A 17,922-nucleotide genomic window follows, 5' to 3' on the forward strand; every position below is an offset into this window, starting at 1 on the left:
GTACATAAGAAGAAGTTCTCTATCCAACACTTAAAACGAAAAAAAACACAATATTCCCTGTCATCTACTTCTTGGATGACCACAAATCGCATGCTTCCCTAATGCCCTGATCACTAAAATCGAGCTGGAGCGATTTTGTAGATGCTTGGCGCAATGGGCATGAATTCGAGCAATGGACGCGTCCTTCAAGAATAGATATTAATAGACGGATTTTCAGTTTACGGCCTATTTCCGTTCAACCTTCGGGGATCGGACTGAGTCATGGCATTATAGAAAACGAAGGTTCATATTCTGGCTGTAGTGTTTACAGTAAAGGTGAGTAATTGAGTGCCCGAGCACTTCAAAGAGATTTTTAAATAAACATCAGATCTTATTCGAGCGTAAAGCGTACAATATATGTAAAACCTATTCACGTTTAACCTTTTTTTCTCCGATTTCCTGTGAACGAAACCTTCTGTTCGAAAACTTCAAGGGCGCATTAGTCTTCTGCACGTGGAGCCTATGCTTCGTGCCCATCGAGGACTAAACAGGTCTAATCAGCGTTTTCAAGATAGTTAACTTCGTGTGACGGCGAGCTTTGTTCGATCGTAGAGTTCTGAGGAGTGCAAAGCAAGCTCGATTTCCTGCCACAATGCGTCACTGAACTTCTCTGCTGGTGTCGTTGTCGGCGATCATCAGTGAGCCCAAGTACACGAATTCTTCAGCCGCCTCGATTTCATTACCGTCGATAGAAATTTGGGGTGGCGGGCGCGGTGATTCCTCCCTGGAGACATCATGTATGTTGTCTTCGACACATTAATGATTAATCCGATTCGCCTGGCTTTACTCTTTAGTCGGATGTATGTTTCCGCTCGTCTCAAATTTACGAGCTATAATATCAATATCATCAGCGAAACCAAGCAGCTGAACGGACTTCGTGAAAATCGTCCCACTCGTGTTTATCCCCGCTCTTCTTATTACACCCTCCAAAGCAATGTTGAACATCAAGCACGAAAGACCATCACCTTGCCGTAACCCTTTGCGAGATTCGAAGGGACTCGAGAGTGTTCCTGATACTCGAACTACGCACATCACTCGATCCATCGTCGCTTTGATCAATCGTATCAGTTTATCCGGGAATCCGTATTCGTGCCATAAATCTGCCATAGCTGTTCTCGATCGATTGTATCATACGCCGATTTGAAATCGATGAACAAGTGATGTGTGGGCACGTTGTATTCGCGGCATTTCTGCAACACCTGGCGGATGGCGAACATCTGGCCCGTTGTAGCGAGTTCACCCACGAATCCAACCTGTTATTGCCCCACGAACTCCATTCCATCCATTCCTCCGGTAATACTTCCTCCTCCCAAATCTTGGTAATGACCCAGTGTAGTGCTCTCACCAGTGATTCTCCACAGTATTTCAGAAGCTCGCTTGGTAGTTGATCTGCTCCAGCAGCTTTGTTTTTCAACCGGCCAACCTCCTCCTCAATCTCTTCGGGGTTAGGGGCTAGAAATCTTTCGTCCTGCGCACGTACTCCTAGATCTGTTACCACGTCACTTTCGGTGCTTGCAACGTCGCCATTGAGGTGCTCCTCGTAGTGCTGCCGCCACCTCTCGACCTCGACCTCACGGAAAATTCCCGTGATTGTCATGTGCCGAGACGGCTTGTGACACAAAGCCTCTGCGTACAAGTCTGCGCGAGCGGTTCAGCTTCTCGTAGAACTTTCGTGTGTCCCTAGCGCGGTACAGCTCTTCCATCGCTACGCGATCTCGTTCTTCCTACTGGCGCTTCTTCTTCCGGAAGACTGAGTTCTGCCTGTTCCGCGTCTGTCTATAACGTGCCTCATTCGCCCTCGTACGTTGTTGCAGCATTCTCGCCCATGCTGCATTCTTCTCGTTTTTCAACTGTTCACATTCGCCGTCGTACCAGTCGTTTCTGTGATTTGGAGTCGCGAAGCCTAGTGCTGTAGCCGAGGTACTACCTATGGCGGATCGGATGTCCCTCCAGCCATCTTCAAGTGGTAGCTGCGCCAAGCTGCTCTTCCGTTGGTAGGGCCACTGCTAACTGCTGCGCGTAGTCTTGAGCCACTACTACGTTAGGCAGCTGCTCGATGTTGAGCCGCAGTGTTCGACTTCGACGCGTCGTAATAACCGTCGAAAGTTTTGAGCGCATGCATGCAGTGACTAGGCAGTGATCCGAATCTATATTCGCAATGCGGTATGTGCGGACATTGGTTATATCCGAGAAGAATTTATCGTCGATTAGAACGTGGTCAATTTGGTTTTCTGTTTGATGGTGGTGATCTCCGCGTGGCTTTGTGGTTATCTTTGCGGGAGCAGAAGGTGCTTCGGACTATCACACCACGGGAGGCTGCAAAGTTTACGCTTCGCTGGCTGTTATCATTCGATACGGCGTGCAGGCTGTTTCGCCCGATTACCGGTCTGTACATTTTCTCTTTCCCTACCTGCGTATTCATGTTGCCGACAATGATTTTCACGTCACGCGGCGAGCAACCATCGTATGTTTGCTCTAACTGTGCGTAGAACGCTTCTTTCTCGTCATCAGGTCTCCCTTCGTGTGGGCAGTGGACGTTGATGATGCTGTAGTTGAAGAAACGGCCCTTAACTCTTAACATGCACATCCTTACGTTGATCGGCTGCCACCCGATCACACTTTGTCGCATCTTCTTCAACACTATAAATCCTGTTCCCAGTTCATTGGTGGTACCACAGCTTTGGTAGAAGGTAGCCGCCCGATGCCCGCTTTTTCACATTTTGTCCAGTCCAACAAAGTCGAAGTTGCGGGGATGTAGTTCGTCGTAGATAATCCAGTCACATCCTGCGAAACCTAGTGACTTGCAATTCCATGTTACAAGTTTCCAATCGTAGTCCTTATTTCGTCGCGTGGCTCTTTACCGATTGTATCGAGTCGTATTTTCTCCTATGCAATGGGTAATGTGGATTTTTACGGGTGGCTTATTGGGCCTACGCCAACACTCCTGTCTCGCTGGAGGGCCATCGTACCAGTTCTGTTTAACGTCCCAACCAACACTGGGACGACCACACTGATGGAGCTACCACCTTGGATCTAGCTGGGCGTGATGCAGCATTATTTCTTACTCAGCATATGGATGCCAGAACAGACGCTGTTTGAGCCGCACCTCCTTGGTGAACAGACACTCGGATCGTACCTCCTCAATCTAGCTGAAGTCAGAAGGACAACAGTGCCCAGGTTGCTCTACCAGCTAAGCGCACAACTCTTAGCTGGCGGTCTTTGGCATCGCTTGACCCGTGGAAGCATGAGGTAGGAACTTGTGAGGACCAGAGCTATGTTGGACGCTCTCCTTATCGACTCTCCGTTTTGCAGCCCAATCAGGCCCCTGACACGGCCTATATCAATGCATTGGAATCATGGTAGACAGGATGTCCTGGGCGCTAATAAATAGCGCCCACTGTCAAATGCGAAAACATCAACAATTTTTTGTTTAACGTTTATTTTGGTGTGTTGATCAATTTTTGGAATCATTTTTCCCCCTCTTATGATCACAAAACACTTCAAACTCGCTTTAATATTAATGTACGGTAAGAGGAGCATACGATTAGTTGATTAAGCAACCCAACAAACACGCATTGTGAATGTGATTTCGTGTGTGGCTCACAACATCAAACAAAAGCTGCGTTTGTTGATTACACGCTCGTTTCAATTTGCACGAATATGAGTATAAGGCAGTTAGATGTTGGCTACGATAAATTTCATTCATGCCAGGGGCCTGAGCCCAATAACCAGTGTTGTCCCCCTCGTTAAAAAAATCTGTTCCATCAAAGCATCCACCTGAACAAACCCAACGATTTTGGTCAGTGTAAAAATGTGGAACTTGTTGTGGGTCGTAAATATGTTTTATTTTGACAGTGCACTGCACTGCAGTTCATCCCAGGTAAGCTTGAAATGTCGCTTATTATTAAAGCTTCAAGTTTTTCGTTTATTTCGGTGGATTTCAGATTAAAAAACAAGATAGGTATTTATAAAGCCAAAAGTGGTACCGAAGAAAACAATGGGACGGGTTAGCAAGAAGAGACTAGCAGCCAGAGCTCGGGTAGCAGCGACAAAATTAGCACAACAAACAGCAGAGCATAAGCCACTTCCGATTCAAGTGGGTTTGGAACCAAAATGGCCAAAAGGTACAATATTTTCCCTTTGCGATGCCGAGATAATAAATTATCACTTTATTTTAGAGGAAGATTCGACCCTAACGGAACCGGCTGTGGACATTGACGGTGTCAAACAGGAACCACTGGACCACACGGTGAATCCTTTCGACGCTTCCGACCTGTTGGAGGAAGTCAAGGTTGAACTGTTGGAACCGTTGGAAGGTGAACCGGATCCGATCGGAGAGCTGTCGGAAGATTCGAAGCCGGTTGATGATCTGCCGGAGATCAACTTAGCCGATCTCTCCGATGGAACATGTCAGTTTTGCCTGGAGCAGTTCCGGGACCCCGAAGGACGAGGGATCATCACCCGGAACCGGATTGGTTTTGTGCTGGGTGTGCGAAAATGGGGTGCGTCCCACGGGCAGCTGGATTGCTGTAAGGGATGCAAGAAGATGTTTGACTTGTTCTACGAGTTTAAACGGTCTTGCTTGATGGCGCTGGCTCGGCCACTGTTTTTGATGAGTTGCGGCGTCGACAAGGCACCGTCCAGTGAGGTGGTAGATTTGAGACCTAAAAAACCTGTGAAAAGGAGAAAGAAGCAGCCTCCAAGTGGTACAAATTTACTAATCCAGTTTTCAGCATTTTGCATTATTTGTCCGTTTCTTATTTACAGATGTAAAGTCGAATGACGATGAGGCGAGGAACGACCCAGAACTCGAGGAGTTAAGACAGGAATCACCACCGGCCATTCCGTCGGCAAGTTCCGACGACGATTCGGACGTCGAAGTCGTTGACAGTGTGGGAGAAGCATCCGAGACGAGTCTCAATGTACCGACCGGGAATCAGCCTGTCCCGAAGATCAAGCCGACAAGGAAAACGCACAAATACTGCTACCGGTGTAGAAAGTTTTTCGAATCGGAAGCCGTCTTCCTGGAGCACAAACCAACGTGCATCAAGCTGGGTAAAGATCCGCCAACGGTGCAGTGCAGCAAATGTCCGCAAAGGTTCACCCGTGCCGATAACCTAACGTACCATATGAACAAACATGAAGGTAAGTATCCGAGTTGCAGTTTCGCATAAGACTTTATTTTCCAAAGCTCATGCATTGTGAACCATGGATAGCAATCAGCTAAGAAGTCAAGTTCTTGGATTCTGATTGCACTAGTGACTCAAAGCTGCTACTTGAAGCTGAGTCGCTGAAAAAAGAAGCGTCTGTTGCAGCAGTAGTCGAGGACAACACGGTGGTGTTGTCAATTGGCCTGGAAGTGTGCGATATGCGTTACACTGATGGCGAGGACATCGAGAAGCACATCACGGAGATGCAAGATCTCTTCGAGCGGCTTTCGGTGACCGGCCAGGTGCTGGACGCGAACCTGCAGGTGCCGATGGTCCTCAGAAGTATGCCGGGCTCTTTCAACCCCCTACCGACGGCTCTGGAAAGCCGGTCGGATGCCGAGCTGACGTTCGATCTCGTGAAGACGAAGTTGATCGACGAAGTGGCCAAGCAAAGCAGTTTCGGAGGAGCACAGTCGGTGTAAAAGGCAGGTACGAAGAAGCAGATCATTTGCCACCACTGCCACAAGGCCGGACACAAGCAAAAGGACTGCCGTTTGCTGGCACAGGAAAGGGATGAAGAAAATCGGAGGAACGAACCAAAGCAGCAAGGTACGAGGACCAAGGCGAAGGTAGCTCGTAGCAGCCCTGAGGAGTACGCATTCATGGCCAAGGTCGGCTGCAGCTCGGATTCATGGGTGATTGATTCCGGAGCAACCTCACAGATCGGCTACGAAGAATGGAGCGACGATCGTTTTCAATAAAGCCGCATTTCCGAGGGTGAGAAAATTGTGGCAGTTGGAATGGTTTCCGGAGGATTGTACAGCCTTTAACCGTTATGTGGCCGGCAAACTTTTTGCTTTTTTCTACACCGTGTATTTTAAATGGGTGCTGCGTACCCGGGTACCCTGCCGGCCACATAAGGGTTAACTCACGCTCAATGCAAGTCTGGCGCAAAGTGCGCAGGCCATTCGGAGAACTGTCAACATGCGTGGCACAGGAGATTCGGCCACAGAGACCCGGAAGCCGTCCGCGAGCTGGAGAAGAAGAATCTGGCGACCCGCATCAAGATTGTGCATTATAGAGTCAAGTCCGTCTGTGAATGTTGCTTGGAGTGCAAGTTCGCAAGACTACCTTTCCCGAAGAGATCCGAGAAGAAGACGAAGCAACCTCTCGATCTGGTGCACACGGACCTGTGGGGACCAATCATGGGACCAATGAACACTCCAACTCCAGGTGGGTATCGGCATGTTATGGCTATAACGAACGATTTCACACGCTATTCAGTTGTGTATTTTCTTCGACGCAAATCAGAGGCCACCGCGTTCATCAAGCAGTACGTGCAAGAGATGAAGACGTCGTTCGGCAGATCGCCAAAAATCATTCGTTCGGACCAGGGTGACGAATTCCAGAATCTAGCACTGGCTACGTTTTGTCGCCAAGTTGGCATTCAGCAGCAGTTCAGCACCAGCCATACGCCTCAGCAGAACGGAGTATCTGAAAGAAAGAACCGATCGTTAGTCGAGATGGAAAGATGTCTATTACGTGATGCTAAGATGCCGAACAAATATCGGGCTGAAGCAATCAAAAGCGCGTGCTACCTTCAAAATATGTTGCCGTCCAGTGCTGTCTCGAAAACGCCTTCCGAGTTGTGGACATCGAAGAAACCGGACGTCAATCACCTGCGATTGTTCGGATCGCAAGTCTACGTGTGTATCCCGAAGGAGAAGCGTTCCAAGCTGGACCTAAAATCGATTAAAATGACGTTCGTCGGTTATTCGCAGCAGCGTAAGGGCTACCGTTTCCTGGATCTAGCGACGAACAAGCTCGTTGTGTCACGTGATGCCAGGTTCACCCCAGCTGAAGAAATTGGCGAAACCAACGACCGTGAAGGAACTGTCGTGTATTATCCGTTCAAACCCGTTTTTCAGCAGCCGGAAGTAGTCCCCGATGATCAAGTTGAAGAGCCTGAGGAGAAGAAGCTCGCACCGATGGCCGATGGTGAATCTCCCGAGGAAAGCGATTTCGAAGGGTTCGACGAGACAACATTCTGTAGTGAGGACAACTACGATACTGCGGTTGAAAGTCGAGGATGCACGAAGATCCAATCGATCGAACACTGGTGTGCCACCGGTATGGTATGGAGAAGCTACCCGGCTGGCCTCAATCCAGCAAGATGAAGCGTATGAAAAAGCTATGCGCAGCCAGGAATGTCGAGAATGGAAGAAAGCAATGGACGAAGAGTTTGCATCCCTCCAAGAGAGCTCGACATGGGACATCGTGGAGAAGCCCGCGAATCGGAAGCCAATCGGATGCAAATGGATTTTCAAGAAAAAGCTCGAGGAGTCAGGTCAAGTAATCCGTTTCATGGCACAGGGCTATAGTCAGAAGTTCGACGCATCTGGAACCAAAAGATATCGGAGAAACTGAAGCGGCTTGGATACGAACCATCCGAGGCAGATCCGTGTCTCTACATCCGGAACGTCGATGGAGTGATGTCGTTTATTTTGCTGAATGTCGACGATATGCTCGTGGCAAGTCCGGACAACGATGAGTATGAGCGGGTGTACCACTACCTGTGGAAATTGAAATGTGCTAACGGCCCTGGGGGACATCACCAGTTACCTGGGCATTCAAGTGGAAAGGACGAATTTCGGAAATTCCCATGGACCCATGGAACGCGCAGCAAAACGAGGAGGAAGGAATGCCAAACGGCGAGCGCTACCAAAGCTTGGGTGATGCTTTTTTGCTGTACGTTGTGGTATGCACCAGACCCGATATTGCGATTGCGGCGTCCATCCTGGGGCGCAAGGTCAGTCAACCCTCTGAAGCGGACTGGATCGAAGCGGAGAGAACCCTACGATTCCTTACATCAACGGCGGATTTAAAGCTAGAGCTTTGAGCTTGAAAGATTCGTTGACGCAGACTGGGCCGGCGATAAGGTTGACCGTAAGTCCAACTCTGGGTTCGTGTTCAAACTCGGAGACGGTGCCATCAACTGGGCTGCAAGGAAACAGCAGTGCGTCTGCTTGTCTTCGACGGAAGTGGAGTACGTGGCACTATCCGAGGCTAGCCAGGAACTTCTCTGGTTGACGAAGCTGATGCACGTCGTCGGCAAGGATGTCACCAAACCCGTGGTGATGCATGAGGACAACCAAAGCTGCATTGCCATGCTGTCGTCTACCGGAGGAGGGAATCGACGAACAGAACATATTGACACTCGGTTCAACTTCGTAAGGGAACTGATGTCAGCTACGGTGACGTCGCGAGTGTCTGTGTTGAAGAAACTTTGTAGTTTTAACTACGAAGAAGGGGCGAATATCTTTTCGCGATCGAATAGTTGTTCGATCGGCTGTCTTACAGAACTTGAACAGAAGCTTGAAAGCTCGTTGCAAGTGGCAGGGGTGTATCGAAGTCTGTCGGAATCAACGGACTGGTGACGGCCTTGGAGAACCGTTCGGACGCCGCCGCAGTTCGTGAAGCAGCCACAGAGAACAGACATCCAAGCTGTGTAAGAACTCAAATGTTTTTAGTGTTGATAATACTAGCGCCACCATGAGGCAAGTTGCCACAACCAGTGGTGAGTATACATATCTAGATAAGTTTACTAGATTTCCACTGACAAAACCATGAAAACTTTGCGATAGCAGCGCCGCCACGAAATTGCCACTTGTGTTGCCATTCGAAATGACCTTTATGGAACTGTGCTTGGATGTCTGTTCTCTGTGAAGCAACGGATAACTGCGGCGAAAAGGACACTGAAAGTAAATTTCGTGGAGTCCAGGTGCCAAATAGTGAACGCCAGAAGAAAGGTGGAAGCTGTGGAGGAGCTGTATGCCCTGAGAAGAGAGCGGTAACCTCCGGAAAAATACAGCTGAGCATCCCACTAAGGAGTTCCAAGAGCAAGAATATTTCGACTGTTTTGACGACGTGGAACTCCGATACTAAGTGTTGAACTTCGTGGCTTTGTGATGAGACTTTGTGTTAAACTTTACGAGGCAGAAGTGTTCGATGCAGGAGAAGGAACTTTGTGTAGGCTGTTGTGTCCATTGAAACCTTTGTGAATACTTTGTGGAAATGTAAACCTTCGTGAACTTGTGATGAAAAACATCGAGGAGTGTTGAAATATTTGGGCCAGCCTAATATATGTTGCGAATTCTATCATCAATGCCATCTGAACTGAGATAGTAGCAAATGAGTATTCCCATAACTGCCTGGAAATGGTCAAACTTCCTAACGGCTGACGACAACATTTATAAAGAAACAAGACGTCACATTATCAGTGGAAAACTTCGTGTTTCTGTTCAACGTGTTCCCTTTTCTAAATCAGTCAAGCCCCTGTCATACGCTCATCTTGATGTTTCACGTCTATGAAAATCATTTCTATCGATTCTGGGGCATTCCAGGCATTCGATCGGTTCCCTGTCGGCGGGAGGGTTGCACCAAGAAGTTCTTCAACCCGAACATGCGCCGCAATCACGAGATGCACTGCGGCCAAAATGTGCAGGAAATTTGCAGCGCCTGCGGTTCCATGTTCCGTTCGAAGGGTGCCCTGCGCATTCACATGACTCTGCACGACGATCCCAGCTTCGTGTGCGAGGTGTGCAACAAGGCGTTCCATACCAAGTAGGATGTCTATCACTGTCTTTCTATTCACTCAAGATAATTACTTATTTCTTTTTCCCCCCTAGACAAAAGCTCAAAAAGCACTCGGCGGTGCATTCGGACGAACGCCGCTACCAGTGCAAGGTCTGCGGAAAGGGCTTCAAATCGCGCGAAGCCAATCGGGTGCACCAGCGGATTCATACCCAGGAGAAGCCGTACGTTTGCCACATCTGTGGAATGGCTTTCACGTACAACTGTTTGCTCAAGACCCATCTGGAGAGGGGTCACGAACCGGGTGAGCTGGCGCTGGGACGGAACGAACGGCATGAACTGATGAGTGCAACGAGGGCTATGGAGATGACTAGCGATGTTTACAGGATGCTGTAGAAGGTAAGGTAAGGTGAAAGCGACAAGCATATGCGCGAATACATGAATGGTTTAATCGAGAGAAGTGCGTTAAGAAGGATTTAAGCCCGTTTTGAGGAATCCATGATCAGCAGTCATTCGGTAAGTTATGATTACAATTTTGTGTACTTTATTTGTTGCTTAGCGAGTAGAGCTTTATCTCGACCGTGTAGCTAATCGCCAAGGAAGACAAGGCAAGAAAACGCAGAGGCGTTTTCTCGGTAAAAACTTCAGTTGATAACAGGGCTGGTTATGGGGAGTAACTAGTAGTATCTCCAACGTCTCTAGGAGGGATCTGATAAAGATGTCCGCCCTTACCCCTAGCTAATCGTCAAGAATTATCGCTTCGGCGACCCCGTATCAGTAGGTCGGCTCCAGAGGCACGTTCTCCTACATTTGGGAAATTTGTGCCATGACTCCGTAGTGCTCAAAGGAGAAATTGAACTGAAGTACAAAAAGCGATCAATGATCAAATTCGTGTGGGGAATACGGTACCAAATAAGTGGCTACGGAATGGATGTCATCTGCGTTGAATAAGTAAATTGGTTTTTAGCTTCATTTTTTGTTTCGATAGTTTATTACGTGTTCAAGTAAGTAAAAACATTTGGTTAAATGTAACGAAGGTTGACAGTTTTGCTTGCGTTGGCTTTTCGAACCCACGTGTTCAATGCATCTGGATGAATCGGGCGGCTGCCTCCAGTTCTCTTCGCGCCAAATCCACCGGCGTAGGGCCTCCGCACTGGCTCTTCTGCAGATGCGTTTTGAGCACACAGTTGTACATGAACGCCATGCCGCAGTTCGGGCAAACGTACGGCTTCTCCTGCGTGTGGACTCGCTGGTGTACCCGGTTGGCTTCGTAGGACTTGAACCGCTTGCCGCACACTTTGCACTCAAAGTTCCGCGCATCGGAGTGTGCTGCCGCGTGCTTCTGGAGATTGGCCCTGCAAACGATCGAAATCGGTGGATTAGGGATCAAGAATATCAGACCTCGCAGCTTAGCGATGGTCGCTGAAACCAGGACCTCGGATCTTGGGGTCTAGTGCGTAGACGACCTGAAGTTTTTAGTACATTTCTAGGACATAGATGAGGCTCCGAGCTAATGGCTAGTTTCCACCTGGTACGTACTGTGCAAAAAGATAGGACAAGTAATGATCGAGTAATGATTCCGCTTAAAAATTACTTGAGCTGTTCGCAGATGGCAAGTAAGGAAAAAAGTGTAACACTCGTAACGCCTCCCGTGCGAATCAAATGGAGCTGTCACTTTTCCTTGCGGAAAAATAGTACGCGCTATTATTCCGTAAGGAAAAGTAACGTTTCTCCCCATACTGGATCAGTTGTCAAAATTACTTGCGGAAAAAAGGGGAATTTTACTTGAGCGCTCTACTTGGCAACAAGAAACTAAGCTTAAAGAATAGCGCTTTCATAATTTTGTACGTAATTCACACAATTCTATAAGAACTAGGAACGATCATCGACAGGACTAGCCTCGCTATACGCTGCGTGGTCATAGCAACTGGTTACACTGACGCTCTGGTGTAGATAGAAAAGCAAGAATACCTACATGCACAGCAATTCCAAGAAAAGATGAGGAGATTCATATACAATAAGGTGCCAAGATGTAATAAGGCTAAGTGCGAGAGAGAACTAACACTCGTTGTGGATCGAGGATCGTCAGTCTCTCACCTGCGATGAAAACTAAAGTAATCGAGGCCGTGAGGTGCAGCTGATCAACAGAGGGAAGAAGCTTGTTGGGAAAAGTAACTCGGCAGTGATGGAGTGTGTTAGCGAAAGTAACTTAGATGTGATGGAGCTCGGTGATACGAGGAGTTCGGTAGACAAGAGGAACTTTGGTACTGATAAGAGCACAGTGACCAGGAGGAGCTCGCGTGGCGTTGGAGTACTAATCATCGAAGGAACGCTAGCTGGTGCAGTCGACAATAGTATGACAGAGCCTACTGTACCTGGATATGTCTGGAAAATCTGGAAATTACTTACTTCGAGTAGAAACCCCGTTTGCACACTTCGCAGAAGTGCGTCGGATCCCCGTGGGTAGCCATGTGCGTGTTCAAGGCGCTTTTCGTGCGGAAAACGGCGGCACACATGGTGCACATCACCTCCGGACCCTTGCCGCAGGTCCGCTCGTGCGTATGGCGAACCGACGGCCGGAAGAACATCTTGTTGCAACCCTCGCGACGACACGGCACCGTTCGTAGTCCTGAAATGAGAGTTGCGTCAATTTCTCCGAAGAGCGATGAATACATACGACGTAAACGAAACTCACCGTTATGTTGATTGATGTGATAGGTTAGGTGTTCCTGGCGATTGAACCGTTTCGGGCACTGAGGACATGCCAACGGAGGTGGATCTCGGGCTGGCTTCGTACAGGTCGGTTTGTGTTCCAAGTACGTGGCTTCATTTTCGTAGAATTTCCTACAACGGAAGCAGTACTTTCTCCCCTTTTTTGACTCATTAGCTTTATGGGGTTTTCGCTTTCTGGTGCCTTTCTTCGACGGAATATCATCTTCAAATGGCTCCATTGGTGGTTCCAGATTCCACTCATCCGAATCAGTTTGGTTATCGATTCCGTCAGCTTCAAAAGCCCAGTCAGCTTCTGTGGATTGTGGAATCGGTTTCGACTCTATGTTCTGCTCAACATGCGCTGGTTCCAAGTTCCCGGCGTTTTGCTCAAAAGTCTCCGGAAGAGACCCAAATCCCACAACGTCCACTTCATCACCAGAATCCGGGCGTTCTTCAGACTTTTTCTCTTTCGCAAGAACCGGTTTCAAATCAACCACTTCATGGACCACCTTCATCTCAGCCTCCTGCGCCAGCAGAAACTCCGGTCGGGACAGTGCTGCCAAGCAAGACTTCTTGAACTCGTAGAAAAGTTCGAACAGTCGCTTGCAACCCTTGCAGCATCTCGGACGTTCTCGGGGTGAACCCCACCATCGCTGCCCTAGGACGTACACAATCCGGTTCCGCGGGATGATCCCTCGACCCCCGGCTTCCACGTACAGTTTCAGACAAAACTGACACCGAGGCTCGTGCGGAACAACCACATTTAGCAAGTTGATGTCTGGCTTCTGGTCTTCTTCCTCCTCCGGAGGTGTTTCCGCCAATCCAGTAGTTGGGTCAATCCGTCCGATTGGGTCCGTCTCGCCTTCCTGGGGTTCTTCCGGTTCCACCTTGATTTCCTCCAAGTGTTCCGACGCTTCGAAGGGATTCACTTCGACCTTGAGGTTTTCCGGCTTGACATTGGGGGTGAATATCGGCTTCATGGGGACTTCCACTTCCACGCCTGGAATGAAGCATTATTATCATTGTTGCAATGATGGCAAGAAATGCCTGAAATTCCCGTCCATACTTTTTTTATTCATCTGACCATACTGGTCTTAATGAACTGTTAAAACTAGATCAGGAACATTACATCATAACAGCATTGAACATAAAGACATTCTTAGCAGTAGTTTCAGAGAACAGGCATTTCCATATTACAGCTTCCGCTCGATAGCTGGGCTTTGTCGACAGTCCACTTAGCGAGCGCCGCTCGATAAGTGGACTGAGCTTCCGGAGTTGGAGGCTATTGTTATAATTTGTTTTGTTTATCGATTAGTAAAATGTGGTTAAATTTCGCTTATTTTTGACAGATAACTGCTTTTTAACTGAACGTTGCTCCAGTTATCGAGCGCCCAGTTAAAAAGCCGTTCAGTTAACCCTCTAATACCCAACCCCGCCTTTAGACGGGGTATAGTTTGAGCATTTTTGTAATTTTTGTTTCGTGGAAAATAATTTTTTTTATATTTTTGGCTGATATTTAGGACTGTTTTGTATATCTCAAAATGGTTTTTGGTGTATTTAAAAGCGCATTTACATTTAAAAAAAATCATTGAAAAATTGATGTTTTAGTCACCTTTTAGAAGTCATTATTTATTTTGTATTAAATCGCTACAATTAAGGTTCAACTCACAATTTATAAGTATTGGTGAAAGCGCCTACTGACTTTACAGAGAGTAAACAAACACTCTTGCACGCGGATGTGCAGATGAGGCAGGTTCGTTAGTGCATTTCATTTGTCTCTTTCCCATCTTCAACTTGTTTATCACCGCTGTGCATATGACGCAAGAAATATGCACGCATAGGCAATGGGAGAATAAAAGAAACAGCAAATCAAGGAGAGCCACACCATGTATGTGCACTACATGGAAGTAAATACCGCGCCGGTTGGAAAGTGAAAAACGATTTTGTGCAGTTTTCGCGATTGTGTGGCTATCGCCGCGGACTTTTTCGTGATGTAGTGAAAATTATTCCATTTCTGAAGCCGGTGAAACATTTTATGCTTCGATTATGGAAACAATAACGTTTCGAGAGGCAATTAAAAAGTGAGACTGTTCCCGGTAAGATAGTGCTAGTGAAATGGTGCGAGCTGGTGTGCGTTGGGGGAGAATTTGGAAAAGATAGCGCACAATTTATAAAATAGCAGTTTTGCAGTGAAATATTGTGAAAATGTTGTGTTTCTTGGTCTCAATGAAAAGGTAAGTGTCCTGAGCAAGCGTTAAAGCAAATTTTCAAATAACTCGATATCAGATAGTGGTGAAAATTCGAGTATTTCTACATATTCAATTGAAAACTCACACATGTGAGAAAATTTTGCAAGCATGTGTTAGAAAATCCAAACTCAATTCCCCCTTAACATATTTTAATTTTTTCCCAAATCATTCTATCCTAGTTTAATAGTTTAAGGGAATCGAATATACTCTAAAATTATTTTCCTTAAAATTACACGAAAAATAAAATTTTCTATGAAAAAAAATTAAATTAAAAATATTTCAACAATAATCATAAAATCTCAAATTGTTTTCATCGCAAAAAATCCGTAACTCAAATAGGCTTCCAGGAACAATATAAAAGTGTGGGAATGTTCAAAAATAAAAATTAGAAAAATCAAAAACTGAAATTCACGAAATCGAGAATTAAAAAGAATCATCTTCTAAAACATGTTTAAATCGATTTTAGATGACGAAAAATGATATTTAGATCAAAATCAAAAATTTGGGTATTAGAGGGTTAAACAGCATACTGGATGCGGTATTCCCTTAGATCGAAATCCCAAACTGCAACGAAAGCGTTATAGCATTCATTGTTTTGCTGATTACTGAAGAATTTACAGGAGCTTCTCAAAATAACTGGAATAATCAAATTCGTGGTCAATTGCTGTAAATTTTTTGAACATTGGCATATTTTTGATCTCTTGAAGAACTTGAAGGGATGATTTTATGTAGTTTTATGCTATGATCTTATAAATGACTCCGATCAAATTATACCGGAGATGAATCTGGATATAAGGGTAAGTCCAAGAAGGCAAATTTGTCATCCTAGTTGAGTAATCCATTGGATGAACTCATTCCTAAAGCCATCAGTACGCGATTTGCCAAGTGTGTAAACTATTCCGCATGTATCAACCAACAGCAAAGCATACGCGTGACATTTTCGATGTTATGACAATGTAGAGACCACAATAAAGCACCTTGGCAAAGCGTTATTACGAAAATATTGGAGCACTACAAATGCATATCAAAACATCTTGTAGTGGAACCTTGCAAATGCGTAATAAAATGGAATATCACATTTTGGACACATACACAACACACAATTTAAATTTTGACAGTTACCCTATTGGATAACTATTTCCGAACGCAGGCTGACGAGGTTTCATAAATGTTGTTGGTCCATCAGTTGATCATGTAATCGTATTTTCTCTGGCAGGTTGCCTTTTGTTCGCAGCATTAGTTTCATAGTTTGAGTTTTGTCTAGGAATTTCTAATCCTAAGGTGGCATCTGGATTCATGTTTTAATACAAGATGTTTACATTTTGATGTCCTTGATAGGGAACGGTTTACTTATAATTGTTTTTTTTTTCAGAAATGTCGAGACTATAAATGTGCATTAAACTTAGCACTATAAATGTGCATTAAACTCAGGAAAATACTTACAAGTTAAAATAGTACATTAAACACAAAAATAAAACTTGTAATAGCGTTAACTAATAGCTTAAGCAATTCAGGTGTAATCGAAACTCCACAACAGCAGCACATTTCCTATACCATGTAAAGGGTTAGTCTAGTGACCATTACCGATATGTGCTCCTCCGGGCAACTGTTGAGTTGGCATTCCAGCAGACGGTTCCGACGACGAACTTGGCACCAATAGAGCCTGGGCGGCTTGACGAGCCAATCTCTTCGCCTGCTCCCGCAGCTTAGCTGCTATGGAAGCTTTCGTTTGCTTGGGCATGGTGCTGTTAAATGATCTTTTTGTTTTCACCGAATTGTTTCAATTATTTCGACATTAAATTTTTCCTCAACTTCAAAGTAGGGTCTGGCCCGCTGAGCTAAAACTAAACTACTGCTTGCAAAAAGAAAGTGTTGTCAACAAAAACAAATCACCCACACACATCTTCTACATTTGACAACAAACTTATGTTTGCGATTTTAGGGTAAATTGGGGTAAGTGTGTGAGTGCTAGTTCCCTAGTATGTAGTTTGAAGGTAGGAAAACCCCTTTGAGTGCTTTTCCTTCGAAAGCTTTCTCGAAGAGACACAAAACCACTTCATCTTTTCAATAGAAATACACTAGTTATTCTAATATCTTTTCCAAATAACATAAAAAAAATCAAAGCATAAATCATTTAAAACTAAAGGCTTTTGCTGAATTACCCCATCATATGCGCCCCAGTCAGAGTGTACTTACCATTGTTCAGTCCTCCGAATGATTCCATCGTAGGTGGTAGCTGAAGAGATGGATCCGCCGACGAGCTCAGCATTAGCAGAACATCGGCGGACTGGCGAGCCCATCGTTTGGTTTGCTCCCGCAGTAGAGCAGCTCTTTTCTTTTTGGAATGCCTAGGCATGGCGGATTTTCATACGATGGGTACACAAGCCGTGATTCGTTTGAAATCGGCGTTTTTCTATACTATTTGACGGATTTCTTAAATTATTTCGACTTTTATTCACTTAACTTTTGAGACAGGATCGGCCGACTGATTTACCGAACGTAAAAAGTATGTCAACAAAAACAAATAATCCACAAACAAGTTCCACATAATGGCAACAAACACGTGTTTTAAGGGTGAATTGGGGTATCTGTTGTGGGTAGCTTGGGTAGAAACACAATTTGGGTTGTTTCGTGAATAAAATATTGCTATTTTCTATAGCCTAATCGAAAGAGCGCATTTTTCTGAGTATAACGTGATTTTATTGGATTTCAATACTTTTGTTTTGATGGTTAAATTAACAAAACAGTTTTAATTTTCGTGGATAGAATGATAGATAAAGTGACAGTTCGACGGTTCGACCCGAACAAAAAATTGTCCCCATACAAATATTAAATACATTTTAAAATTAGTTCCCGGACTCCAAAAATTATGAAATTTTGTATTTCGACTAATTTTTGGGTGAATCCGGATACCCCTAAAGAACCCAATTCGACAATGATTTTTCATAAGGCCCTATCTAACTTGATCGATTTCTCTTCGTCGACTCTCTCTTTTGCTGTTGATCAAAACAAACAAAATCGTTATTCTTTTTTTCTATAGCAAGATTGTTGGCGTTGGCACCGGGGCGCAATCTTCCAATTGGCAGCACGATCGGGGTGTGGTGTTCCTCTTGCGGTGGGACTAGACCAAATACTTACTGAATCCAGCAGCACTCTTGTCCACAGCTATCGCGATGATG

At 45.7% G+C, this 17,922-nt stretch overlaps 2 protein-coding genes across 3 annotated transcripts; one reads left to right on the plus strand and one right to left on the minus strand.

Annotated features, from left to right (window-relative positions):
* Positions 1-3,914: 3,914 nt before the first annotated feature.
* On the plus strand, positions 3,915-10,197 carry LOC109397095 (zinc finger protein 2-like). Its single transcript, XM_029875051.2, has 5 exons — positions 3,915-4,163; positions 4,218-4,745; positions 4,807-5,184; positions 9,593-9,812; positions 9,878-10,197. Exons 1-5 carry the CDS (start codon positions 4,037-4,039, stop codon positions 10,176-10,178), a joined length of 1,554 nt encoding a protein of 517 aa, XP_029730911.2. The 5' UTR covers positions 3,915-4,036; the 3' UTR covers positions 10,179-10,197.
* Positions 10,198-10,750: 553 nt separating this feature from the next.
* On the minus strand, positions 10,751-17,248 carry LOC115267776 (zinc finger protein 2). 2 transcript variants are annotated; one of them, XM_029875052.2, is made up of 4 exons: positions 16,940-17,248; positions 12,478-13,494; positions 12,192-12,411; positions 10,751-11,137 (listed from the first exon to the last, which is right to left on the minus strand). In XM_029875052.2, exons 1-4 carry the CDS (start codon positions 17,097-17,099, stop codon positions 10,861-10,863), a joined length of 1,674 nt encoding a protein of 557 aa, XP_029730912.1. In that variant the 5' UTR covers positions 17,100-17,248; the 3' UTR covers positions 10,751-10,860. The 2 variants fall into 2 exon arrangements, with proteins under 2 accessions (XP_029730912.1, XP_029730914.1); XM_029875054.2 differs by lacking the exon at positions 16,940-17,248 and adding an exon at positions 16,328-16,708.
* Between the last annotated feature and the right edge of the window lie 674 nt (positions 17,249-17,922).

Source organism: Aedes albopictus, chromosome 3, assembly GCF_035046485.1.
Source record: "Aedes albopictus strain Foshan chromosome 3, AalbF5, whole genome shotgun sequence".
NCBI lineage: Eukaryota > Metazoa > Arthropoda > Insecta > Diptera > Culicidae > Aedes > Aedes albopictus.

Excerpts from the sequence above, each read along its gene's own strand:
- LOC109397095 (XM_029875051.2), top strand. The coding sequence starts at position 4,037 with ATGGGACGGGTTAGCAAGAAGAGACTAGCAGCCAGAGCTCGGGTAGCA. Across the intron at positions 4,164-4,217 it reads GGAACCAAAATGGCCAAAAG|AGGAAGATTCGACCCTAACG; the intron begins GTACAATATTTT and ends ACTTTATTTTAG. Across the intron at positions 4,746-4,806 it reads AAAGAAGCAGCCTCCAAGTG|ATGTAAAGTCGAATGACGAT; the intron begins GTACAAATTTAC and ends TCTTATTTACAG.
- LOC115267776 (XM_029875052.2), bottom strand. The coding sequence starts at position 17,099 with ATGCCTAGGCATTCCAAAAAGAAAAGAGCTGCTCTACTGCGGGAGCAA. Across the intron at positions 13,495-16,939 it reads ATTCGGAGGACTGAACAATG|GCGTGGAAGTGGAAGTCCCC; the intron begins GTAAGTACACTC and ends GCTTCATTCCAG. Across the intron at positions 11,138-12,191 it reads AAACGGGGTTTCTACTCGAA|GGCCAATCTCCAGAAGCACG; the intron begins GTAAGTAATTTC and ends GATCGTTTGCAG.